The 22,410-nt window shown below is 37.3% G+C and overlaps 8 protein-coding genes across 8 annotated transcripts; 5 read left to right on the top strand and 3 right to left on the bottom strand.

Moving 5' to 3' along the window:
• Nucleotides 1-4,335: 4,335 nt before the first annotated feature.
• B0P05DRAFT_555003 (60S ribosomal protein L37) lies at nucleotides 4,336-5,203 on the top strand. Its single transcript, XM_051579743.1, has 4 exons — nucleotides 4,336-4,509; nucleotides 4,650-4,785; nucleotides 4,838-4,939; nucleotides 4,994-5,203. Exons 1-4 carry the CDS (start codon nucleotides 4,507-4,509, stop codon nucleotides 5,029-5,031), a joined length of 279 nt encoding a protein of 92 aa, XP_051431840.1. The 5' UTR covers nucleotides 4,336-4,506; the 3' UTR covers nucleotides 5,032-5,203.
• A 23-nt stretch (nucleotides 5,204-5,226) lies between these two features.
• Nucleotides 5,227-8,344, top strand: B0P05DRAFT_590154 (uncharacterized protein; the record flags this gene model as incomplete). Its single annotated transcript, XM_051582783.1, has 16 exons — nucleotides 5,227-5,375; nucleotides 5,422-5,497; nucleotides 5,548-5,632; nucleotides 5,691-5,874; nucleotides 5,916-5,997; nucleotides 6,048-6,159; nucleotides 6,207-6,371; nucleotides 6,415-6,631; nucleotides 6,682-6,734; nucleotides 6,784-6,844; nucleotides 6,889-6,948; nucleotides 7,005-7,020; nucleotides 7,071-7,252; nucleotides 7,309-7,706; nucleotides 7,750-8,172; nucleotides 8,214-8,344. 16 exons carry the CDS (start codon nucleotides 5,227-5,229, stop codon nucleotides 8,342-8,344), a joined length of 2,394 nt encoding a protein of 797 aa, XP_051431839.1.
• Nucleotides 8,345-8,650: 306 nt separating this feature from the next.
• B0P05DRAFT_554992 (uncharacterized protein) lies at nucleotides 8,651-10,726 on the top strand. The gene has a single exon (XM_051579742.1). It carries the CDS (start codon nucleotides 8,808-8,810, stop codon nucleotides 10,677-10,679), a length of 1,872 nt encoding a protein of 623 aa, XP_051431838.1. The 5' UTR covers nucleotides 8,651-8,807; the 3' UTR covers nucleotides 10,680-10,726.
• Nucleotides 10,727-10,744: 18 nt separating this feature from the next.
• Nucleotides 10,745-12,250, bottom strand: B0P05DRAFT_554991 (uncharacterized protein). The gene has a single exon (XM_051579741.1). The coding sequence runs from the start codon at nucleotides 12,155-12,157 to the stop codon at nucleotides 10,961-10,963; it is 1,197 nt and encodes a 398-aa protein (XP_051431837.1). The 5' UTR covers nucleotides 12,158-12,250; the 3' UTR covers nucleotides 10,745-10,960.
• Nucleotides 12,251-13,011: 761 nt separating this feature from the next.
• Nucleotides 13,012-14,921, top strand: B0P05DRAFT_554976 (dynactin p62 family-domain-containing protein). Its single transcript, XM_051579740.1, has 8 exons — nucleotides 13,012-13,198; nucleotides 13,246-13,539; nucleotides 13,584-13,638; nucleotides 13,688-13,816; nucleotides 13,860-14,220; nucleotides 14,267-14,531; nucleotides 14,577-14,681; nucleotides 14,722-14,921. The coding sequence occupies exons 1-6, from the start codon at nucleotides 13,090-13,092 to the stop codon at nucleotides 14,459-14,461; spliced, it is 1,143 nt and encodes a 380-aa protein (XP_051431835.1). The 5' UTR covers nucleotides 13,012-13,089; the 3' UTR covers nucleotides 14,462-14,531; nucleotides 14,577-14,681; nucleotides 14,722-14,921.
• On the bottom strand, nucleotides 14,509-14,815 carry B0P05DRAFT_640121 (Yos1-like protein; the record flags this gene model as incomplete). Its single annotated transcript, XM_051583736.1, has 3 exons — nucleotides 14,509-14,531; nucleotides 14,577-14,681; nucleotides 14,722-14,815. Coding segments are annotated over 3 exons (222 nt in total), but the record flags the coding sequence as incomplete, so codon positions are not given.
• A 223-nt stretch (nucleotides 14,922-15,144) lies between the features above and the next one.
• On the top strand, nucleotides 15,145-16,931 carry B0P05DRAFT_554974 (uncharacterized protein). The gene has a single exon (XM_051579739.1). It carries the CDS (start codon nucleotides 15,183-15,185, stop codon nucleotides 16,911-16,913), a length of 1,731 nt encoding a protein of 576 aa, XP_051431834.1. The 5' UTR covers nucleotides 15,145-15,182; the 3' UTR covers nucleotides 16,914-16,931.
• B0P05DRAFT_233998 (uncharacterized protein) lies at nucleotides 16,686-21,595 on the bottom strand. Its single transcript, XM_051573294.1, has 11 exons — nucleotides 21,247-21,595; nucleotides 21,066-21,201; nucleotides 20,774-21,020; nucleotides 20,638-20,726; nucleotides 20,476-20,592; nucleotides 20,189-20,432; nucleotides 18,637-20,147; nucleotides 18,447-18,589; nucleotides 18,028-18,402; nucleotides 17,865-17,970; nucleotides 16,686-17,823 (listed from the first exon to the last, which is right to left on the bottom strand). The coding sequence occupies exons 1-11, from the start codon at nucleotides 21,531-21,533 to the stop codon at nucleotides 16,918-16,920; spliced, it is 4,161 nt and encodes a 1,386-aa protein (XP_051431833.1). The 5' UTR covers nucleotides 21,534-21,595; the 3' UTR covers nucleotides 16,686-16,917.
• Nucleotides 21,596-22,410: the final 815 nt, after the last annotated feature.

Genomic DNA, 22,410 nt, shown 5'->3' with positions numbered 1-22,410 from the left:
CAAAGTTTGTTTCCTCTTTTTCCTTTTTTAATGGGTAAGCTAACGTTAGTTTGCCCTCGGTAAACAAACAAAAAGTACCACTCTCTTGCTACCTTTTATTTAATGTCATTTAATGCCATACTTTACAGGCAAAGCTTAAATTAAAACGCTTACTCAAATAGCAATTTCTTAATAAGTGATCTGTAGTTTACTTTTTTTCTGCTGTTTATTTGTTAAGAGGAAAGATACCAAAGCTTCTCCTTAGGGACATATAATTGTTTGGGCAAAATCAAACAATCGAATTTGACAAACTACTTGGCCTCATATATCTCAGATATAATGTACTAGTGAACTTGTTATTTTTTTGAGGACCACTCCCTTGAGGCTTGCATTCGAAAGAAAGAAAAAGCCTCAAAAACACAAGTAATAATAGAACTGTATTTAGATCTTTTATGCTCTTGGATGTGTATTAACTGGAAGCATCTTTTTTCAATAATGATAAAAAACTGACAACAGCATCACCACAATATGTTACAGTGACAAATTAGAAACGTAAGCTTATTGCTGCATGCGATTGGAAACTATTCTTATTTACTTTTGTTAAGCACATTCAATCAAATACAAAGAAAAGAATGATTCTGACTGTATGCGCTTTTGTTTACTTTTTTTTCTGAATTTGTATAAAAAAAACATACGGAACAGCAAAATACTTTAGTTCTATAATGACCAGAATTGTATTCTATAAATTTAATGAATGAGTATCCAAAGAAATAAATAAACTCTAGACATATTTCATTTCTTGCATTGAAGGTGCATCTTCAAACCTTGTATGTTCTGTTTTCTTCTTTCACGTTTTGATTATACGTTTAGATTATCTATTTAAACTAATTTTCTTTAAGCTAAATGTAGATACCACTCCTTCTTTTTTTTTTGAATGCATCGTTCAATATCTTCTGGCTAAAAACCAGTATTACTTGTCTAATCTTTACATGCATAGCTTCTAACAATTAAAATATACTTGAATCGCTCCATAGTCATTAATACAATAAACTTTTAAGGAGCTTACAGGATGACAAAACGACGCCTAATAGGATTTTTCTCATTCCTTAAACTTTCGGGAAAATTGTGGTCAAGGAAAGCCATGGTAATACTCTGCAGATTTCACATCCCAAAAAAATGAATGTCGAGTCTGTGCGACGTATTTTTCTGTATTTGTAAAGAGTTTGAATGAAACTCGTCGCATCACATAAAAAAGATATTGCTGTATTTAGCAACTAAAGCAAAACGAAACGAATGAATAAGTGATCCAAGCACAACAAGCAATTAATAGTTGATTAGACAATCGGTATTTTTTTTTAAAATATTTGAAGACGAAGTGTAAGATGCATTACTTTTTCGCTATTTCTTATTGTGTCGTATTGTTTCTTGCTATTTTTTCATAAAGAAAAAAGAAAAATATTGAACATAAGCGTAAAAATAGCAAAAGCATGAACAAAGACTTAAAAGAGGTGAAAAGAATAGTGAAAAATGCCTCAAGAATGACTTTAATTACCTCTTAAGCTATTCTTGTGATGCTTTTACCTAACTGCTCACCTAGGTTATTTATTTTAATCGAATACGTATCGAGTAGTTCACTGCCACAAAAATTAAGTCAACTCGACTAAAATTCAGTTCATGAAAGATCTGTATAATGACATTTTGTGCAAGAAATCAAGTAATGTATCGTTTCAAAAATGAAGCATATGATAGTTTGGATATGGGCAATAGAAATAATTTGTTTATATTAAAGAAATTAAGACCAAGAGAAGCAGCAGAAAAAGAAGGAGGACAAGTCAATTGACTTCTCTTACTTTCCAGTTTGAGGGACGTTGAAATGGATGCTAATTCTTCTCAGTTTGAAGCCCCACAACAGCTTCTGCATTAGCAGCAATGCTTTCCTATGGATTCGAATCATGCTTTCGTTGACATAAACAATAGGGCTTATCATCGGTAGAAGAACCTCCAAGCGCTCAAACGAATAAGGCAGCGGGACAAAACTTGTCTCTTTCATGAGATGAATACCATCGTCTGCCAGGTTCATTTGGTATGTGAGCATTGAATTGCTATGCAAAAGTGTACGAAAAGACACAGCATCGGCAAGGGGTCAGCCACGCGACACAAGTTCATCTACCATGGTTTTCATTGTATTGGCAAGCTTCACAAAATACATGTCTCCTTTGTTTGCTTTTGGTGTTTTTGTCTCCATAGAATAGACATCAAGCTGCTCTTCAGAACGAGAAAGAACAGAAATCAAAAAGTCCGGCTTCAACGTACAGCCACTCATATGCTCGTCTTGCCTAAAGAATAAATGAAATCAGGTATTATTACAACAAGTTATATGCTAAGAAGAACTTACATATCAAGCCTAAACATGTCAGCATTTAGCATCTTGAAGGTATGTATTGCAACAAGAGAAAAAAGAAAAGGATAAATACTGCTTCTACTATTTCTTCATGGCACCCTCGCTTATGAGAAGCAACGCTAGCAATAAGAGTCAGCATCTTATCAGAACTCAAATACTAACAAATATGGCTTACGCTTCATTTAAGATGCTAGCATGTATTACCAATACATCATCTTAAAGCTTGCTTGCTTCATTCATGTAGGACAAGGTCTTGCTTCTCGGAAACTTTGTCAAGTTGTCATTCCAATTTAGACCATTCTCATAAAATTCCTCTTTGATCTACAAACCAAACGTTAATTTAGTAACAGATATATACATGCATATGTATTTATGTGTACACTTCATTGGAAAAAAGAAACTCGTTGTGAGAAAATAAAATATTAAGCAGAGTATGAGATATATAAGTAATATTTATATTGTTACTTACATTAGGTTATAGGAAAGAGCAGAGAACAAATTAGTAACAGACATTAATCATTACATTTGAAATACTTACACAGATACGAAGAGTTAGTTGAATAACTCTCCCCGAGCCATGTATCATAACAGACTAGGAAACACTGATGTGTCCGTATCAATAGGCGTAGTGCTACTGGTATGGTTGTGTAAAGCCATTTAGCAAAGTTCAAGGTTAACCAACTCTTGTTCTGAGGAATAACAAAGAATATTATCATTGAGAAGTGGATTGTTTGTTTGTTTTTCTTTGCGTTACATTATCTTCTCATTACATTCATACTACTATACACAATGTGACTAACCAATACTAACTTATGATTGATGCAAATAGCGGCTACATCAAATGTTAGGCCTTTCTCTCTTTTTTTGTTAAATAAACAATCTAAGCTTTTATTCTACACCATTTACAGTTAATCTATTATGCTTTGGGATACTTACAGCTTTTGAATCGCACATAATTTACTTCCTTGCTTTTCAAATCAACTAGTTTGGCTGTAATGTTTAAACCATCGACAAGCCACTATAGCAAATATATGTTTAGTGTCAATCGAAACACGAGCTGCATTAATATTACGTCTGTATCTATGGTGGCGCTTATTACAGGATCAGAAATCAGTGTCAAGCAAGTGGAAATGGTAGTTTAATTGTCGCCTCTTCAATCGATTACAGTCAATCCAAAAGAAAACGATGTTGCTTTAAAGGAAATCAAAGAAAAATTTGCAACAAAATATGATGTCTTGCTTTGTGGGCATATCTGAACCCAACAAACGGAAGAAACATCTTCCTGTTCGGACTTGGAAGAAGAGAATAGTTTGTCTGATGTTACAGATGCAGCAAACCTTTATATTTTTTTCTTGAACCCAAATAAGTATAATTCTTGCTATATTGATGTTTCTATCGAGCTTCTTGCCAGATCTGCCATTCTTTATATCAAAAACTCCTTTGTCAATGCTTGTAATCAAGACAACTCGTTCGATATGGCCTCTTGAATGCTTTCAAGCAATACGAAAGTAGTAGCCCTAAAGTTGAAAGCCAATTGATACGTAATTTTGTCTTGGAAAGCGAGGCAACTTCTACTAAAGGGGATATGGATGACCCCTACTTTTGTTTAAATTCGTTCATCCAAAACACTTCCTTAAGATTGCGCTCTTTTTTCTCAATTTCTTCGTTATACGAAATTAATCTGTACATAAATTGAAAAAGATGTCTCAATTACGGAGAAGCCGCTTGACTTACTTGAAGCATTTGTTTTTCTAACGTCTCTATTACATGAATGAGTAATTTAGTACCAAACGCTTGATTCATTGAGCTGGTGACTCTGAACTGAGTATGCAGAATACGACTGCATTGAATTTCCGATGCAAAGGATTCGCTCCGAACCGGGAAATAAGTCCGGTAGAAATTAGGCTTTCTTGCACACAGGGCGTTACAAGCAACGGGCGAAAATGTGTGTGTGTGGGGGGGGGGGGAGAGAGAAAGAGAGAGAGAGAGATAGGAGAGAGGGAAGGGGCAGAAGTATAGAGAGAGGAACAGAGTGGGCGGGGGTGAATGAGAGTCCATGATCACAAGGGATAGTCTACCCTCTGCAGTGTTGTTTTCCCTCCTTTTCTAAACGGTTTCTTTAAAAGATGGTATGGATTATTATCATATTGCAACAGAAACGATGGATGGATAATGGATGAAATGAGATGCACATCATATTCGATGCTGGAATTGCAATATGATACAATTTTCTTATATGACAGTAATGTTAATCAACGCCATTATATAGACTAAGGGTACTAGTTCATTCGGTAAACGTCACACCAAGACCCACACTCTTTGCAGACGTTGTGGCAACCGCTCTTTCCACAAGCAAAAAAAGACCTGTGCTCAATGTGGTTACCCTGCAGCCAAGACCAGATCTTGTAAGTTGCATTTCTCCTCATTGATTAGTTAAACATACTTATATCTTTATAGTCAACTGGTCTGAAAAGGGTAAGCGTAGAAAGACCACCGGTACTGGTCGTATGGCTCACTTGAAGGACGTTCAACGTCGTTTCAAGAACGGTTTCCGTGAAGGTAAATATGATAAACGAAAATGAATTATAGGGATATTCACAATGATTTCTTTAGGTACTCAAGCCAAGAAGGTTGTTGCTGCTTCTGCTTAAATAGTTCTTTGATCTGTTTCTTCTCTTTTTTTTTCTTAAAATAAAGAGTTACATTCAAGGAGAGTTCCTTTCACATGCTACCCGAGTTTACCCTGAAAGCCAACTTTTTTTTTTTTTTTACTCGTTGCACACATACTAAAAAACTCCACAAAAAAATTCATGTCATCTTTCTTTTTTCTCTTTTTTTTCTTATTCATGGCAAACACAAAGACAGAGAAACGTTTACAGGATCTTGTAGAAGAATATAAAAAGTCAGGAGAAGACTACAATACTGTCAATAAGCCCCGTGCACTTCCTATTCACGTTAAGCGCGACCTGTTAAATAATGAACACCGTAACGTTGTGTATGTAATAAACAATCATTGTACATGCCATTGATACTGTATTTAGTGAAAAAGAACCACGTCGGATAAGAGAAGATCCAGTGGCATTCATGCTGAATATGGGCCTATATTATCAAGGCGCTGTAAGCTCAAAGTGAAAGCACTTGATCCTTTTATTCATCTTTCTATTTAGGGATGGCGTGGATACACAGATTACATTGGAACAAAGATTCTTTATCCAGGTTATTCACAAAAAATGAGAAAGATGGTTCTAGAAAGTAAAAAAGGTGTGTAGTTCTTTAGATGCATAAACTATCGTTTACCATGATTTCTTAGTGCAAGAAATTATTCAATTGCTTGCAGATCATCAAACAAAAGTTTTGGTAGCACAAAAGAAATGGAAAGAAAATGACAAAAGAATTGAGAGGCAAAGAAAGGCACTTCGAAAAGAGCTTGAAGTGGTTGCTGCTGCCATTGTAAAAAAAGCAGTGGCTACACCAGACAGTAAACGCACTTTGAGGTAGACATAAAATTTAGTAATATTCTTATTCATGTTGTTAGATTCTTTGCGTTCGTTGTGAACAATATTCTTGTACGACTCTATCATCAAGGGGTTCACATTCGAGAAAGTGAATGGGTTGAGGTAACAAAATTGCTTACAAATGTATACTCAAATTATTTTTTTCTGTATAGTTAAAACGAGTGGCATTGATTGCTCAAGAGAAAAAGCAATCATTGATATTTCTACCCTCTCATAAATCACATATTGACTATCTAGTTGCATCTTACTTGATGTTTAGATTAGGTAATTAAACAGGAAAAGAAAACGCTTGCATGATTTAAACAGAATAGGTATCCAAATCCCACATATTGTTGCAGGAGATAATCTTGATATGCCTGTTGTGGGCAAATTACTCAAGTCATCTGGCGCAGTCTATATTCGTAGAGAATGGGGAAATGATGAACTCTATAAGACTATTTTAGAAGAATACATGGCTACTTTGTTGTCTGAAGGAAGTAAGTGTATACACAAAACACTATTTTTATTTATTTTATCTAGTGAACTTTGAATGTTTTGTGGAGGGAACACGTTCAAGACTAGGCAAATTACTTCAACCTAAATTAGGCGTCGTCAAAATAATCTTGGATGCTCTTATTGACCAACGTTTCTCAGATTGTTACATTGTACCTATCTCAATTGGTTATGATAAAATCATTGAAACTTCAAGTTATGCAACTGAGCTACTTGGCACACCAAAAGAGAAAGAAAGTTTGTGGTAAGAATCATACGATTTTTTTCATACGTATCAATGCATATTGCATTTAGGGGTGTACTGACAAACACTCGGTTATTACAACTCAAATGGGGTCGTGTTGATGGTAAAAAAAAAAAATGATGTGGGAAATCACATTATTAAACCAAAAATAGTTCGTTTAGGAAAGCCTTATTCCTTAAAAGAATGGTTAGATGATCAGATTAACATGAGGAGGTAATGCACGTACTTATCGATAAAAGCTAAATACTGTTTGATAGTCCTATTGATGCCACTGATCCTATTCAAAAGTCTATCTTACTCAAGTCACTTGGTTATAGGTAAATATGGCTGCTTCATGTCATTTTAGAGTTTAACTCATGTCTGTTGTCTCTAGAGTATTGGCTGATATTGTAAGTTTATCAAACATGTTTTGACATTGTTAAATCATACAACTCTATAGAATGCTATTTCTGTTATTATGCCTTCTGCCTTAGTTGGTACGGTTATTTTAACATTAAGAGGTAGAGGTGTTGGTCGAAGTGAACTTATTCGACGTGTTGACTGGCTCAAGAAGATCATTGAAAGCAAAGGTGGGCAAGTTTCTGAATTCCATGACATGTCTACTGGAGAAATTGTTGATAAGTAAGGTTGCATTTATTAGTCATGGTTTAAAATTAACCTCCCTTTTTTTTTTACAGAACTGTTGTGATCCATAAGGACTTAATTGGTGAGAGAAAGGGTAAAGATATTGTTGAACCTACATTCTACCCTATTGCCGCTTTTGAGTTATCTTACTACCGTAACCAAGTCATTCATTTATTTGTGGAAGAAGCTATAGTATGTGCTGCACTTTATACTGTGGTAAAGAAAGGTGGTGGAAAACCTTTACAACGCATGACTTATCAAGATTTGTTGGATGAAGTTTCCTTTCTCTCTAGTTTGTTAAAACTAGACATGATTTATAAGCCAGGAGGTGTAGAGAACAATACCAGACGTACAGTTCAATGGCTTACGGATAATAATGTGATTGAATTAAGCGATGATGGCTGGGTAGGCCTAGCTGATTTAGAAAGACAATGTGGTAGAGAGAATTATGGTAGGTGGTTTGGATTCTTTTCTCTTTTTCTCTAATGGTGTAGATTTTCTGTGCTTCTTAATTTGGCCATTTATTGAATCTTACTGGCTTGCTGCTGTCAGTCTATTCACGTTGGCACCACCTAGTATGACAGCAGGCCAACAACCCATTTGGGTTGATAGTGCATTGTTTTCTAACCGAACGCAATCCCTTGGAAAGACCCTCTATTATCAAGGTGATCTGAGCTATCTAGAAGCTGTCAATAAGGAGACACTGAGTAATGCGTTTATGCGTTATCAAGAGCAGAATATCTTGCTCAAGAAACGTCACAACAGTCCCAAACCATGGTCCGAAGTAGCCATCAGTCCAGATTATACACCAGAACGCCAAAATGGTGTGCTCATTCCTAGAGGCCATCTATGGGAACTAGTAGAGCGAATTGGTCGATTTAGAAGAGAGGGCAAAAATAGAAGAGATAATGCAACAGGTAAGGCTTACTACAATCTTATTGGCTGGTTGATCTAATAGATTATTTGCCCCTGAAAGTGAGTACTAGAGTGCTTCGACTAGCAGACATTTTAGGTGAAGATAATTGTGTTCCTTCTGCAAATCAAAAAACTATTGCCAAAAAACTGAATGAAAATAAAGCCAAGATGTAAATAAACTCAAGTAAACATTGTACTGGTTTTTAAAAAAAAAATCAAAAGAAGGAGGAGAAAGCGGATATGTCTTTATGAATACATATTGATCGATGATGATAGAAGACATACATGCGCATTTCTTTGTTTCATCACCTTTATCTCTGCGCCTTTTTTCTTTGTCTTTCTTTTTGTGTATGTGTTTTTTTATCTATCTGTATTCCCTTTTAAAGACGTAAACTTGGATGTCACAAACTTTGTACAATCAGGTATTTTTAAAAGCAAGCTGTTACAAAAGCTTATTCTTTTTTCTTTACTGAACTTACGAATCCAAAAAACATAATAGGCTTATTTCACCCCTTAATTTTTACTCCTTGAAAATTAGATAGTTTATTTACATGAGTTTTTCTTATAAAAATGTATACATTTTGTTCTTATTACTTCTTCCTGGAAAAGAAAGTTCTATTTTCCTTTTTATACAAATATGCAAAATCATATTGAAGAAAATACAAATGCATCATTTTCACCACAATCCACCGAGAAAATTTTATTTGATTATTTGAAACACCAATTCGTAGAAAGAAACCAACAAGAGCAAAATTTAGTCTATTATCAAGAAAATCAAAACTATAATACTATCATTTATGCAGAACAACAACAGTTGTTTTCAACAGCTATTTGGGATGACAACTTCATGTCTTTAGAAGAAGAGCAAGACAATATTGTGATTCAACTCAACAATTTCTCTGACCTTCAAACCGCACTGAAAGATATCGAAGAACTTGAAACTCATCCCACATCTTCTTCCCTGAGAGTTCGTGCACAAAACCGAAAGTCAAAATGCTGGTCTACTACAGAGGGAGACCTGGTAAACCTTTCCAGCGCTGAATTTACTTTACCACCCTCTATACAGCTCAATATTGAAAGCTTACAAATAATCGATATTCTTATTGACAGAGCAGTGAAACACTGGTGCTGTATCGGCTTCAGAGTAGCTCCCATCAGTGTCGACATGATCAAGGACTGGCGACGCGCTCCTCGAGCAATTGTGTACTGTATTGCTTCTATCACTCTTGTTAGCCATATGGAACATCAATCAGAAAGTGATATTTCATACTCTAAACAATTAGCATTTGTGCTTTATGAGCAAGCAAGAAAAAATGTGGGTGATATCCTGGTTGATGATATGCAACCTATTATTATCCAATCTTATTTTTGCTTGAGCTATACTTCCAATCTCCTTCGATTGTATGAACAACAACGTACTTGGGGTGGACTAGCATCCATCTCATTGCAACATTTGGCAACAGCCGCTACCAACACGAAGAAAGCAAGCGCACCTTCTCTATTGACATACCCAACAAAGACATTAGCAACAATCAATATGGATGAGGCCATACTGGGATGCTGGTTTCGCTGGTACTACATTGATGCTTGGATGTGTCTTACCCTAAACAGAGACTGTTTGTTGCCTGGCTCTGTACCATGGCTTGATATGCAACAAGTAGAAAGAATCTCTCTTCAGAAACCAAAGACGGACCCGCACCAACTCTACAGCTTTGCTGTCCTCGCGCACTATATGCGTCGTTACATTCGAGCACTCCAGTCTGGAAGACTTTTTGCCTTTCAAACAACCATGGCGAATTCTCCACACCGGCAACAAAGAGTACCTTCTAAACTCTATTACGAAATTACTCAGGGGCTAACTCAGTGGTATGCGCAATTGCCTAAACACAAAACCATCGCCGAGCTTCATTTCCATCTTTGCTATAATTCAGTGCGTCTTATTGTGCTTTATCAGTTTCTGCATCCTCAGTTCTCGCCGCCTCATGATATCTTAACTGACTGCCTCCTGACCAACTTGGAACTGTTGGAGGCATTGATTCAACTCAAGAAGGGAGGATGCGATCAAAGTACGTACCATCATATGTTTTTCGCTATCCACAATACAGCCAAACGCATATTTCAATATAATATCGCACAATTCAAGTATGATATTGAAGAACAGTTCAAGACAAATCTAATACTGTTGAAGAGTACACAAGCTTATGCACACGATGTATTCAAGATGAAGATGTATGCAAAAGACATTGAAGACCAACTGAATCGCATGAATATCACAGTCGATTTCAAAAAATACGAGGGAAACACATTTGTGTTCAAACAGAACCAAACGCATTCAAATGATATTCATAGGCCCATGACAATGCCACAATTATTGCCACCTTCTTTTCTACCATTATTTCAACAACGAAAATCTGCAGAGAGCAGCAATGCATATAAAATCTTTATGTTCAAGCAACAAACATTAGAAAAGCATTTAAAAAAATCGTTTAAGAAGAAAAAGGTTCTTTAAGTTATTGCTTGCTGGTTAAGAAATAATAAACATATATTTTTCATTGGAATGTCTGTCTCTCTTCTTTTGTTTAAGGAGAAAGTTTTTATTATTATTATTATTATTTACTATTCGTTTAAAAGGCTTAAAGTTATATTATAAAAAAAAAGAAAGGAATGAAGAACTATTTAACCAGTAAAAAGGAAAAAAAAGGATGGAATTTTGTAGTGCTATTTACACAAATATGAACATTTTGTTAAGGAGAGAAGAAAAAAAAGAGAGTGAGGGAAAGTGATATGTGTTTACATAATGCAGCGCAGAGTAACTTTTTCCAGTCTGTTCCATTTTGTCTGCATAATTTGAGCCAAGTCTTGTTCTTTACGGATCAAAATAACCGGTACATTCATGTCCGTTGTCTTGTTAGATGCTATGCTGCAGCAACTACTGCTACTATCACTGTAGAGTAAGTCAACTGCATTGAGATGTACACAGCCTTCCATAGTAGGGTCGGAAAATTTTTGTTGAATACGCGAGCGCAAATCGCTGAGGGTAATGGATCGAGGCACTTGGATCACAACGATATTGTCCACATCATAAATCACTTTGACTTTGATCGTGCTCTTAGGCGAATCAACTGTAGTTGCATGTGTGCTCACGCTTACATGGGAAGATGCAATGCTGCTCACAGGTGACTTTTCTGATAGAGGGTGGACAGGCAATGGTGGTAATTGTTCCTGACTTTCTGTGATAATGCAAAGACTGGATTTGCTCTTCTTGAGTGGTGCTCTGGCTGGACGATAACCATTCGGCATGGATTTAGATGAAACGTCAAGAACCACAGGCGTTGAGAAAGAAGGTTGAGGAGTACTGTGATTACGGTGCCAAGAAGGCATGATTTTGTTGGCTGCTTGACTGCATAAAGAAGACAAATTGGTTGTCGAAGGTGGTGATTTAGCTAAAAAAGATGTACAACGAAGTCGTTTCCATTTAGAATCAAATGGCCTTTGAGACTGAGAAGGTTGTGGCGTGGGAGGCACATGTTCATTTGTCATTTGTTTGCAGATCTCCTCAAACTTTCTTTCATAGGCTACTAAATCTGATTTCTGTATACCAAAGAATTCAAGCACCAAATAAGATCCAGTTATCGAAGTGAGCTGCTTTTGGAACAGCATGGACAGAAATTGGTTTAGCTCGTCTGCACGTTGAGCATGCTGTTGTTTACTCGTAGGTAAGATATTCAATCGGTTTTTGATTTTAGGTGGCAAGCGTGATCCAGCACGAACTTTGCTAAAGTGATCATGTAATTTTTGAGAAAAGTGAGCGAAATCTTCATATCTTCTTCCAATTAGGTAAGCCTTGGTTTCTTTGGATTCTACTTTGATAGTGTACCAAATTTTTTGATCTTGACGCTTTTCATATGAAATTACTGTGGCAAGCTCAATGTTGGGTGCTAATTTTGCAGGTGTGATGAGTGGAGAAGGCCTTGTTGCAATTGGCATTATTCAGAAAAAGAGAAAAAAGAAAGAAAGAGAAAGAAAAAAGAAGAAAAGTATACAATAAGGTTGTTATATATATATAGACAAGAAGAAAATTAATGTTCAAGGAGTCTCAGGCAAGAGGACTTACCTCCCCAACACACACAGAAAGACTCGAATCTAACCTCCCCCCTTTTTTTTTACCCTACAAGAATGACGGCTCAACACAGACTCATAAGCGCCGTTCTACTTGACATTTATGAATTTTTTATTTAAGGAGGTTGATATCTGAATTTGATCAAGTATGTTTATGGTGAGAATGGCGTGAACTGATCTCAATGGAGAGGTCTGGAACCTTTATCTAAGCTTTTAAGCCATATTAAAATTCTATCAAACTCTAATGATCCATAAGTAGTCAATCTCCGTTAAGCGTCTGTTCTTTGTGCTACATTGGCTCTTTTCTCTTTCTTTTTCATAATATGGAACCTATTCCGTTTGTAGACTACTATTGCGCGTGTTCTATCAAGAAACAGAATGAGGCCACACAAACGACCGAGAACATCACTGCTTCTGTAGATAATGTTGCTTCTGTTACTGGACGCCATCTACTCTCGAGCCAAGCATCCAACTATCTATACCCACTTTCGCGTCTTTACTTTTGTGAAGACTGTCATCAGATGCGATGTCCTTCATGTGTTCAGGATGAGATTGTTTCTTATTATTGTCCCAACTGTTTGTTCGAGGTACAAGAACCATACGAATGATCGCGTATTGATGAGCTTATAGGTACCTACTGCGAGTGTAAAGAGTGAAAAGAATAGGTAAAGGTATTCTTGTGGCTATAGTCTACTTGATCATAATAGATCTAAACTTCATCTAGATGTGCAAGAAATTGCTTTCAGTGTCCCATCTGTCAAAACACATTATCAGTTGTAGCAGCTCAGGAACCAACCCAGATGTCTGCCACAGGACCTGCTCCAGGACCTTATTTCTTGGCCTGTAATGTATGTCGCTGGAATTCTCAAGAGATAGACATGACATTTGAGAAACCTACCAGTTTAGCATGTAAGTATAGATGTGTTTATTGCTTTGTGTTGATTGTATGTGTATAGTGCAGTTGCAAAAGAATGAAGAAGCGTTGCCTGATGCTAAAGAATTCGATCACCTCAAGGAACATTTTGAAAAGCATTTGCGAGTCAATTCTCCACCTTCTTTGCCAACTAGTTTCTTGTCCTTTTCGAGCTCTGCTGCCTTTAGTAAATACATGGGAAGCCAGTTTCATCATGATTCACAAGCACAACAAGAAAAAGTAGATGATATTGATAATTATCAACCCAGTGTACAAATCATGGACGATGATATCAAAGTGTTAGAAAACATGACAACTCTTCGTCATATCGATGGAAGTAAGTGAAGTAATGCGACAACACATATTGACATTTTTTTTTAGTCTCTACCTTACCACAAAGATTTACTCAGCTACATGATCAACCTTATGAACTAGAGTAAGTCTAATTTCAATACAGTAATCCCTGCTTAACATTCTTCTGATAGAAAAATACATCCTCAGCGTATTCATTTAGCGATCAAACGATCCAAGCGTTGTCGTAACTGTCGTCATATCCTCATTAAGCCTGAACAAAAAGCACAAGCAACTCGATTCAAGATCAAATTAGTTGCCATGTAAGTCTTTGTTTGATTGAATCTTGACTTATAAGACTATTAGGAATTACATACCCACTATTACAATCCTCAAATTGCCTAGAAAGCAATGGCCACTTCAAGTCAACATAGCCACTCAACTTGTCCTTAAATTCACAAATCCCTTGTATGAAGAAATGAACATCACATTAGCTACTCCTCAGGCAACAGAAGACATCAAAGGCAAAGTGACTATCTTGTCTCCTCATTTCACAGTAGGTGCCTATAATGAAACTATTGAATATGATGATGAAATGTATCCTGTGGGCAGTCGAAGAAGCAATCCAAATCATGCTGCTACTTTTGCTGATGGTGTCTATGAAAAACGTAATAACTACACTAGTATTCTAGTTGAAGTTGTACCTGAACAAACAGGTGAATTTAAGGTAAAATTGCACATCATCTGTTTTGTGGCTGACAGTCTCACTTTAGTTCCCTTTGCTTGTGACCTATAACTATAAATCAGATGAAGACAGAATGGACGTGTCTTCAGGTGATATTGATGCTGAAGATATTGATGATATGGTTGTAGATGAAAATATGGACAAGAAATCTGTTCGTTATGATGATGACAAGATCAAAAGCTATTCTTTTTGGTGCTTGATTGGTCTTGGATCAGTTATTTAATCACTGTGTTTATTTTATCCAAGCAAGAGTTCATATATAATCACAAGAATATTGATGGCTATCAAAGGGACTATTCTATCATGAGTATTTTAACGTAAATAAAACGGAGACTTACTTCGCATAAGTGTTCTCACAGCAGATATCAAGTTGATCATTTTGTATTTAATAGACTGTCCTTGTTCATTACCAAAACCTGCATCAGGTTGTGCAGTCCAACCGACTAACATCTGATGAGTTATTGTTCATCAAGACAGACTTACTTCTAGCCAAGAATCGTTCTTCACTCAAGACAGCAATAGCATTAATAAAACAAAGCAACACATAAAATAGTTGACCAAGTCCAAGTGTCAACATGATGAAGATAAAAAGTACAAAAGGTAAATTATTCGCGTATTTTCGAAAAAAATAAAATAAAAAATTATCAGGGCCTAGGGAAACAGTTTCATGCAATACGAATTAGCTACATATATATATATATATATAAAAGCGAATATTAATGTATTAGACAGCTTGTCTTTGAGACTAATAGATGCATTTGATTATATTTACAAATATGATTTTAGAAAGAAGCTTTTCTTGTAGGTTGAATAGTCTTACGAAATACATAGTTTATTTGACACTTTTCAAACTGTCCCGTTTTTATTATTTCCAAGCTTACCCAACAATTTCCGAAAACCGCTTCACAAAAAAAAAAGTTTTTTTCTTCTTCTTTTTTCTATCAATGACAAGCATAGAACAACTGGGTTTAGAAACTGTTGTGAATAAGCAAGAGTTTCAAAGCTCTGTTGTAATTAAAGACTGCCCCATTGTAGGTCGTTCTTTGGTTGCCAAGAAACCATTGGTTCCTGGCGATATTGTGCTTGTAGAAGAGCCCTTGATCCAATATGATCTTGAACCCAAATGTCGATCGAATAAATCACCCTACTACTCCAAGAAACTATGGAAGATACTTAAAGACATGGTCTATGCTGAAGAAGGTATTGATACACAACTGAATACACAACAACCCAATAAGTCTGATGAATCCGATGAGTCTGATGAGTCTGAGGATGACATGGAAACAACGGTCCATTCAGACTTTTATCCCGGTGTTCCTGCAGCCATTATTGCCTATTCACTTATTCACCCTCCACCCAGTTACAACAATGCTCGAAGACGTAAAGAATACAGCCAAAACGACTTTGATTTCTTCTACTTTCCAAACACAGACATAGAACCTGCATGGTTGGATCACAAAACCATTAAACTGATCCATACAGTTACTCAGAAAGTTGTAGATACTGTGCCATTGTATGCTCATGTAGATCCATTTGATTTGCGTAGTTTTGTACTCAAAATTTACTCAAATGCACACACTGTATCATTGCCCCGTATTAGAACAGCACCCACACATGCTTCAAGACGATCTCGCCGTGAAAAATATAAGACCAAATTTGGAGATACAACCTATTGGGGAGAAGATGCTGTGGAGCCTCCCAATACACCTACCATTGCCTTGTTAAGATGGGGATCTAAATTCGCTCATTCTTGTTCTCCCAATATGTTTTTACGTTTTGAACCTCAACGAAATGTCATGGTCTTTACTGTCACAAAACCCTTAGCTGAAGGAGACATTCTTTCGTTTTCTTATTTACCTGAAGATGACTCAACTGTAGGTGGGTTAGTGTATGGTGCTACACCAGATAGACAAGCAAAATTAGACAAGTTCAAGTTTTTCAAGTGTGCCTGTGAGCGTTGTTTAGATTGGGATTGGGCAAGAGGCGCTGATTGTCCTGATTGTCAGGGCACTGCTTATTGTCAAGGTACCTGGACATGTTTTGCGTGTGGGTCTCACAATCAGCCCAGTTTTGTGGGTGAGCGTGAAAAGCAGGTTGAAAATACAGTGATGGGCTTTGTTTCCCGTGTCTATGGAGGACGCATGACACAGCACACAATGCGCATGTTGGAACCTTATTTGACTGATTTGCTTGAACAAGGTGTGCCTAAACACCATTGGCTCTATGCTGTCATCCACTCCTTATTAGCTACTTATCACCTGACTCTGTTTCCTCAGTCGTATGGAAAAGGTCTTGCTTCTCAATTGGGTTTGACCGTAAAAGGATTAGAAGAATCCTTGGTCTATCTCGAATTCTTAGACACGATTTATGCACCCAAGCATCCTCAAGCTACTTATACAGGCAATGCGATGGCAGCATTCTTTGCTAGTTGGCGCACCTTATCTGTCGTGATTGATTTGGTCATGACGAGCACTGAAGACAAATATGCTCATTCTGATTCTGACGAACCTGTTTTAATTCCCCTGGCTCAAGATTGGATCCAACCAGTCACTAGAATGTCCAACATTGTTGACAAAGAATGGATACCCTTGGTTAAGCAAGTCTTTAGATCTCATGCTGTTGTACAAGACATGATAAAACAAATCAAAGCATTTAGCCAACGCATTCATTTATAATAAACTATAGATCAAGTGATTCTAGTGCACATTTACATCCACAACCTGTCATACAATACACCTGTCGATGAGTCACAAACCAGTCTTGCATATGGTGACTATGTCCACCATGGCCACAATGGACACAAAAGTTGACGAGGCCTTTGACCAAGATATGGCAAAAGCAACAGCGAATCAATTGGCGCATCTTGTGGCATTGAACACAGTATTTATCGCTGTTGGAGAGTTCAGTTCCACATGCATAACAAGAGACTTGAATATGAGATGAAGTGATCTCTTTATCCAAAGGAAAGGGTTGATGGTTTAGGAACCGTAGGACTTCTGCTCGTTGGTCCAATAGATTCCAACGGTACAACATGTCTGCATAATTGAGTCTCAAGACATCCCGTTGTGCCATACCCTTTGTGTCCATTAAAGGAATATGGTTGTATTCAAAGAATCTTTCACTATCAAAATGCTCCAAATTATGGAACTCAATCTTGAGTTCAGATGTATCATGCAATACTTTGCCTTCCTTGTTAAACAGCGGTGTGCTGGGTGTCACAATCACAGGTGACGAGAGAGCTGAGGAATGTGAACCTAAACTACCAACAGCATGATGACGAATACCAGGTGCTGTATTACTGGGTATCTTGAGTTTAGGATGAGAAGCAGTCCAGGATCGATTGAGCCGAGAACTACGCTTTAGTAGATCAGGCTGTTCTGTAGGTGAGGCATACAGATAAGAGAGCATTCTGTTACTGGATTTGGCACCATAGGAATGACTAATGGGTGTTATATTGATCTTTTCTGCTGTATCTGTATTGGGCCCAGAATTGGCTCGATAGAGACCATGGCGAGATCGAGCGTTTGTTTTTAAAGAAAAATAATCTAATTCGAGGGCTTCAGGAACTTTATCTGCAAAGATAGGCTATATCTGTATGAGTGTCTGTTTAGATGAGCCAAGCTTACTTTCTGTCCAAACAACGCAGAGGGTATCTTGTTGGGTCTTACTTGAAAGGTACATGAAAGCATGGCTGCTGTTTGAATATCACCTGTTTCTATGAAATGCTGAACTCTAGATGACTGTGTGTCAAATACCAATCCATATATATATATATATATATACACTTACAAACCGTCTACTAGTTTTTGTCCTAAAGGATGCATACCCCATTTGACTCGTTTTAATGGCTTTGTCTTTTGCTCGTTCTCTAGTTTCTTGATGTCAGGCACACCACCATGGTGAGACAGGATATGTTTGACTTCTGCTAGTTTTTGATCGCGTTGCCAGTTTTCATCCATTACGACTTTTTCAGCATCAAGACTATCAATTAATATTTGATGGCCATCAGTCATGATTCGGTCTGCTTCAGGTAGTTTTGCAGGAACACAGTCCCGAAGAATTTCAACAGAAAGACACCAGACTTTGTACAGGTCGAGTCTACCATGTCTTTGACATACTTTAGCATTGTGAATACAAGCGGAAACAGGATTCTTGGAAGACAAGCTAGTCTATGTGAATAAGTGTATACTTGAGACACAAGTACTTACATATATTCTTTAGCAAGCCATGGACTATAAGGCATTTTATCCGAGAAATCTGCAATTACCACATTGTGTGTAATACGGTCTGCTTTAGCACCATGATATAATAGATTATCACTACTGCCTATGGTACTATTTAGGGCTAAATTCTATAGAACAGCGAGTGAGTAAGATACATTAATATTACGATACTTGCATCCGATTTATAATACATAGCTCCCATCGTGCCAACTGGACTTAGACCATCATCAATGTCGTCTTGTTCATCGTCATAAGCATATTCTCCAAAGGCGCCGCTTGTACCTCCCACTAACACTGTTGCATTTTTGCCTTGACGTGACATGGCTGCAATTTCCTTGTATTCTTCAAATTGTTCATAGGTCTTTGGATGTCTATAAAAATCGCTGTAAGTGTTCTCGAAATACTCGCCATTACTGCGATCATTTTGAGTAGATTGGTTGTCTTCTACGTCTTGCTGCTGTTGCTGCTGCTGTTGCTGTTGTTGTTGTTGCTGTTGCTGCTTTTTTTCTTTGGTAGCATTTGAATTTTTTCGGCTGTTATCGCGTACACGCAATGTCGAGAAGAAGCAGACCAATTGCCCACTTCCTGAAAAGACACCACCGCAAAGGCGGGGAAATGGCACCTTGGCATCTGTACTTTGTTTGACAGACATATCCACCATAATGCCACGCTCACTTGTCATGCTTTCTCGTTTACCAAATCGGTAACCTTCGCCTGTGTAGCCCCATCCTTGACCTAATTCATCGTCTGAATCCCCTGTATCAACTGCAGTCGCACCTTTCCAATGATGACTTGGACTGCCTGTAGATCCTTGTCCGTTCAAGAGACCATTTGAAGAATCTACAGAGGAAGAAGCATGTTGGTTCTCTAGTCCATATTCTGACTCTTCATGCATATTCTCGCCCAACAGATATCGAATACAAGGCTCAAGACACCATTTTTTGTTCTGCGTATAGCTTGATGCTAATGCATTCAAGTCCTGTGTCATATGGGCACGGTAATAGATAGAGATCATGCTGTTCTTTTGAATATCAAATTCAGGTGGACTATTGTCTGGATATTGAGGACTGAATCGAATGGTGATACGCAACAAAGCATCGCCTGTGTCTGACCATGGACCGTGTAAAGAAATGGTACATGTACGTGAGGCAGCATTGATTTTCTCTGTCTTGACGCCAACGGGTAAATACTTGTTGAGAACAGTTGACATTTCATCAGCAACTGACTGATAACTGTTTTCTGCTGTGGTGGCATCACGCCGAATCTCGCCACCAGGTGGTCCTACTGTCTTGACATTTTGCATCCATAACAAAGGATTAATAGCAGAGTATTTTTGTTCTCGGTAAGCATTGTTTTGCTCGTAACCTGTGGTAGCATGATTGATGGTATTGGGACGATAAGGCAACATACTCGTAGAATTACTACTGTTGGGTGTAAGTCGAACAGGTCCTGTTGAAGAGAGTGAGGAGAATGGACGTAGGTCGGTTGTAGATTTCTCCATGGGTTCTTGTTGAAAAGAGTGTGTGCTGCCTGTCTTGTTTTTCTCAAGCGCAATAGAAGGAGCAGAGAGTTTTGTCTTTGTCTTGCTGGGTTCATGGCCCACGGATTGCATGATTTCTTTAGAGACAGGCCAGAGTCTTAGGTTTTGGTCTTTGGACCAAGTTACCAACTGAAATTCTCTATCGTCTAACCAAGTTAGATATCGATCAAACAGTCTGTATTATTACCTCCGTCAGATCCATTCATGTCTCCTTTCCAACGCCATACAAACTCCTTAACAGTGTCTTGATGACCATCAAATGCATGCACAGGTGTTTCTGCACATGCTCTACTGTAAAGTGTTAATTTAGAATCTGTTCTTTGAGGCATGATCAATACACCATTCCCAAAAGGTGTATTTCTAGCACGCCAAATAGGTGTATCAGTCACAATCACTTCTTCCTCCTTCTCTGGTGTATGAATATTCCAAAACTAGATCATGTTAAGCACAGTGCATAATATAAGGAGGCTTTACCTTGACGAGTTTATCTAAACTACAAGTGACAATGTCATGATCATTTTGTCTACTCCAATCAATACCATAAATCTTTTTTGAATGTGCAGTGATACTTGTGATTGGAACAGCACCTTTCTAACGGGATATAAGTCAAAAGACAGACAAGGTAAAGTACTTTACTCGAATATCCCAAATCTTGACATCTTTATCATGTGCTGAAGCAATCAAGAACTCACTTTTCCTGTTAAATTTGACTTGTGTTGCAGCAGCTATGTTTTATATTGAGTGCTATGTTCCTACTTTGCCACGCAATTACCATTCCAAGGTGTAAATGAACAACTGGATCGCATTTCTCTATCGTCATCTTGATCTTTTGATGTAATATGAGATTCTCTTAAATCCCACAAATGAACATAGGTATCTACTGAACAAGTAGCCAAGATATCCGGTTGATGAGGAGACCAGTTGATGTCTGAAATGGCTCTTGCATGTGCATGAAATACATACTCAATGGCTCTTGAACCTGAGTAATTTAAGTTCCATACAAGTAGCTTTTGATTTGACTACAGTGATGTTAACCAATCATACTGCTTTGATTTCACACTTACAGTAGAAGCAACCCAGGATTCTCGAGCGATATGTGGACTCCATTGGACATCTGCCACTTCCCACTTGGACATGTGAGGCAAGATTCTCGGGATTAACCAAGGATCTTCAAGATCAATCACGACTAAACCTTGTCGTCTACTCTCTGAGTTAGACCTCTTTGCTCACTAGGAGACTTCTTACCCTGCCAAGACAACGTCTCTGCTTGCAGGACTTATACTCATGCTGCCCACTGAATGGTGAAATTTGATTTCGAGTGCTCGATAAAACGTATCTTCTTGAGGATCATCGTCTTTTCTGATACGTGTTAGTTGTCTTTCTGTCATAGCAATCGATAAGGAACGGTTAAAATGCTGCCCTATTGGCAAGTTGCGTTTACGAGGTTCATGACTTCGATGGATGATCAAGTTGGAGTCTGATTTACGTCGTTTTATCGTGGCCTCTTTGGGATCGACAAGATCTTGTGCCATTTTTTCTTATATTTACATAAATTTAGTGAAAAGAAAACAGAATAATATGTCCGAAACTGGCTGTATTGTATCACTCGCATGTTCAGTATTCTTCGATTCGGGAAGTGAAGAGTTTATAATGTGTGCTACTGCAAGGTGGTAGGAAGACAAGCATATTTATTGTGTAGTAAAAGAAAGTTCATTTACTAGTTTTTGTTGAGCGAGTGCATAAACAAGGTCTATTTTTTTCGTAGTAACTTATGCCATTTTATCGTCTTTTGATACAAAATCGATGCTTGATCTTCGAAAAAAAAGCAAGCATTATGCATGTAAAATTTCAAAATACAAAGAACAGTTCTTTGACCACACAAAACCAGCATTCGACCATTATCCATGTCTCTTTGGAAACGTAAGAACTCATGTATAGTGAATGAATTACCTGACTTTCTTCTGTTATTTATAAAAACTCTATTGCCATTGTTCCTTGATTTTAGATCTGAATTCATCGACCCTAAAAAACTAAATATTGCTAAAATAGGGCCAAAAGTGATCTTATTTGTCCTTGAAGTAGTAACAAAAGTTGTAGATTGCTTCATTGTGCTTTGAATGATGTACAATTGGAAGCAAACCTATTAATAAAACATTGAGAAAATTCTAGATTTATTTCTTACATTTTGTGGCCAGAAATCGCAATTTTTTTTTTTACTAGTGAACTTCTAAACAGAAACTTCCATTACATTTTCTTGTTTTTTTTCTTATCACTTGGATGTTTAATGACGCTTGTATCTCTACTCATTGAGGTGTGAAGTCGAAAAAAGGTCGAAATCGGAGTGTTAATTACCGATGAATAGGTATTACCCTTTGAGAAGAATCAATTTTTGGTCATTTTGACAGAATT

Source organism: Gilbertella persicaria (assembly GCF_025201335.1).
Source record: "Gilbertella persicaria strain CBS 190.32 chromosome Unknown B0P05scaffold_41, whole genome shotgun sequence".
Taxonomy (NCBI): Eukaryota; Fungi; Mucoromycota; class Mucoromycetes; order Mucorales; family Choanephoraceae; genus Gilbertella; species Gilbertella persicaria.
This window is presented reverse-complemented; position numbering and strand designations above follow the sequence as displayed.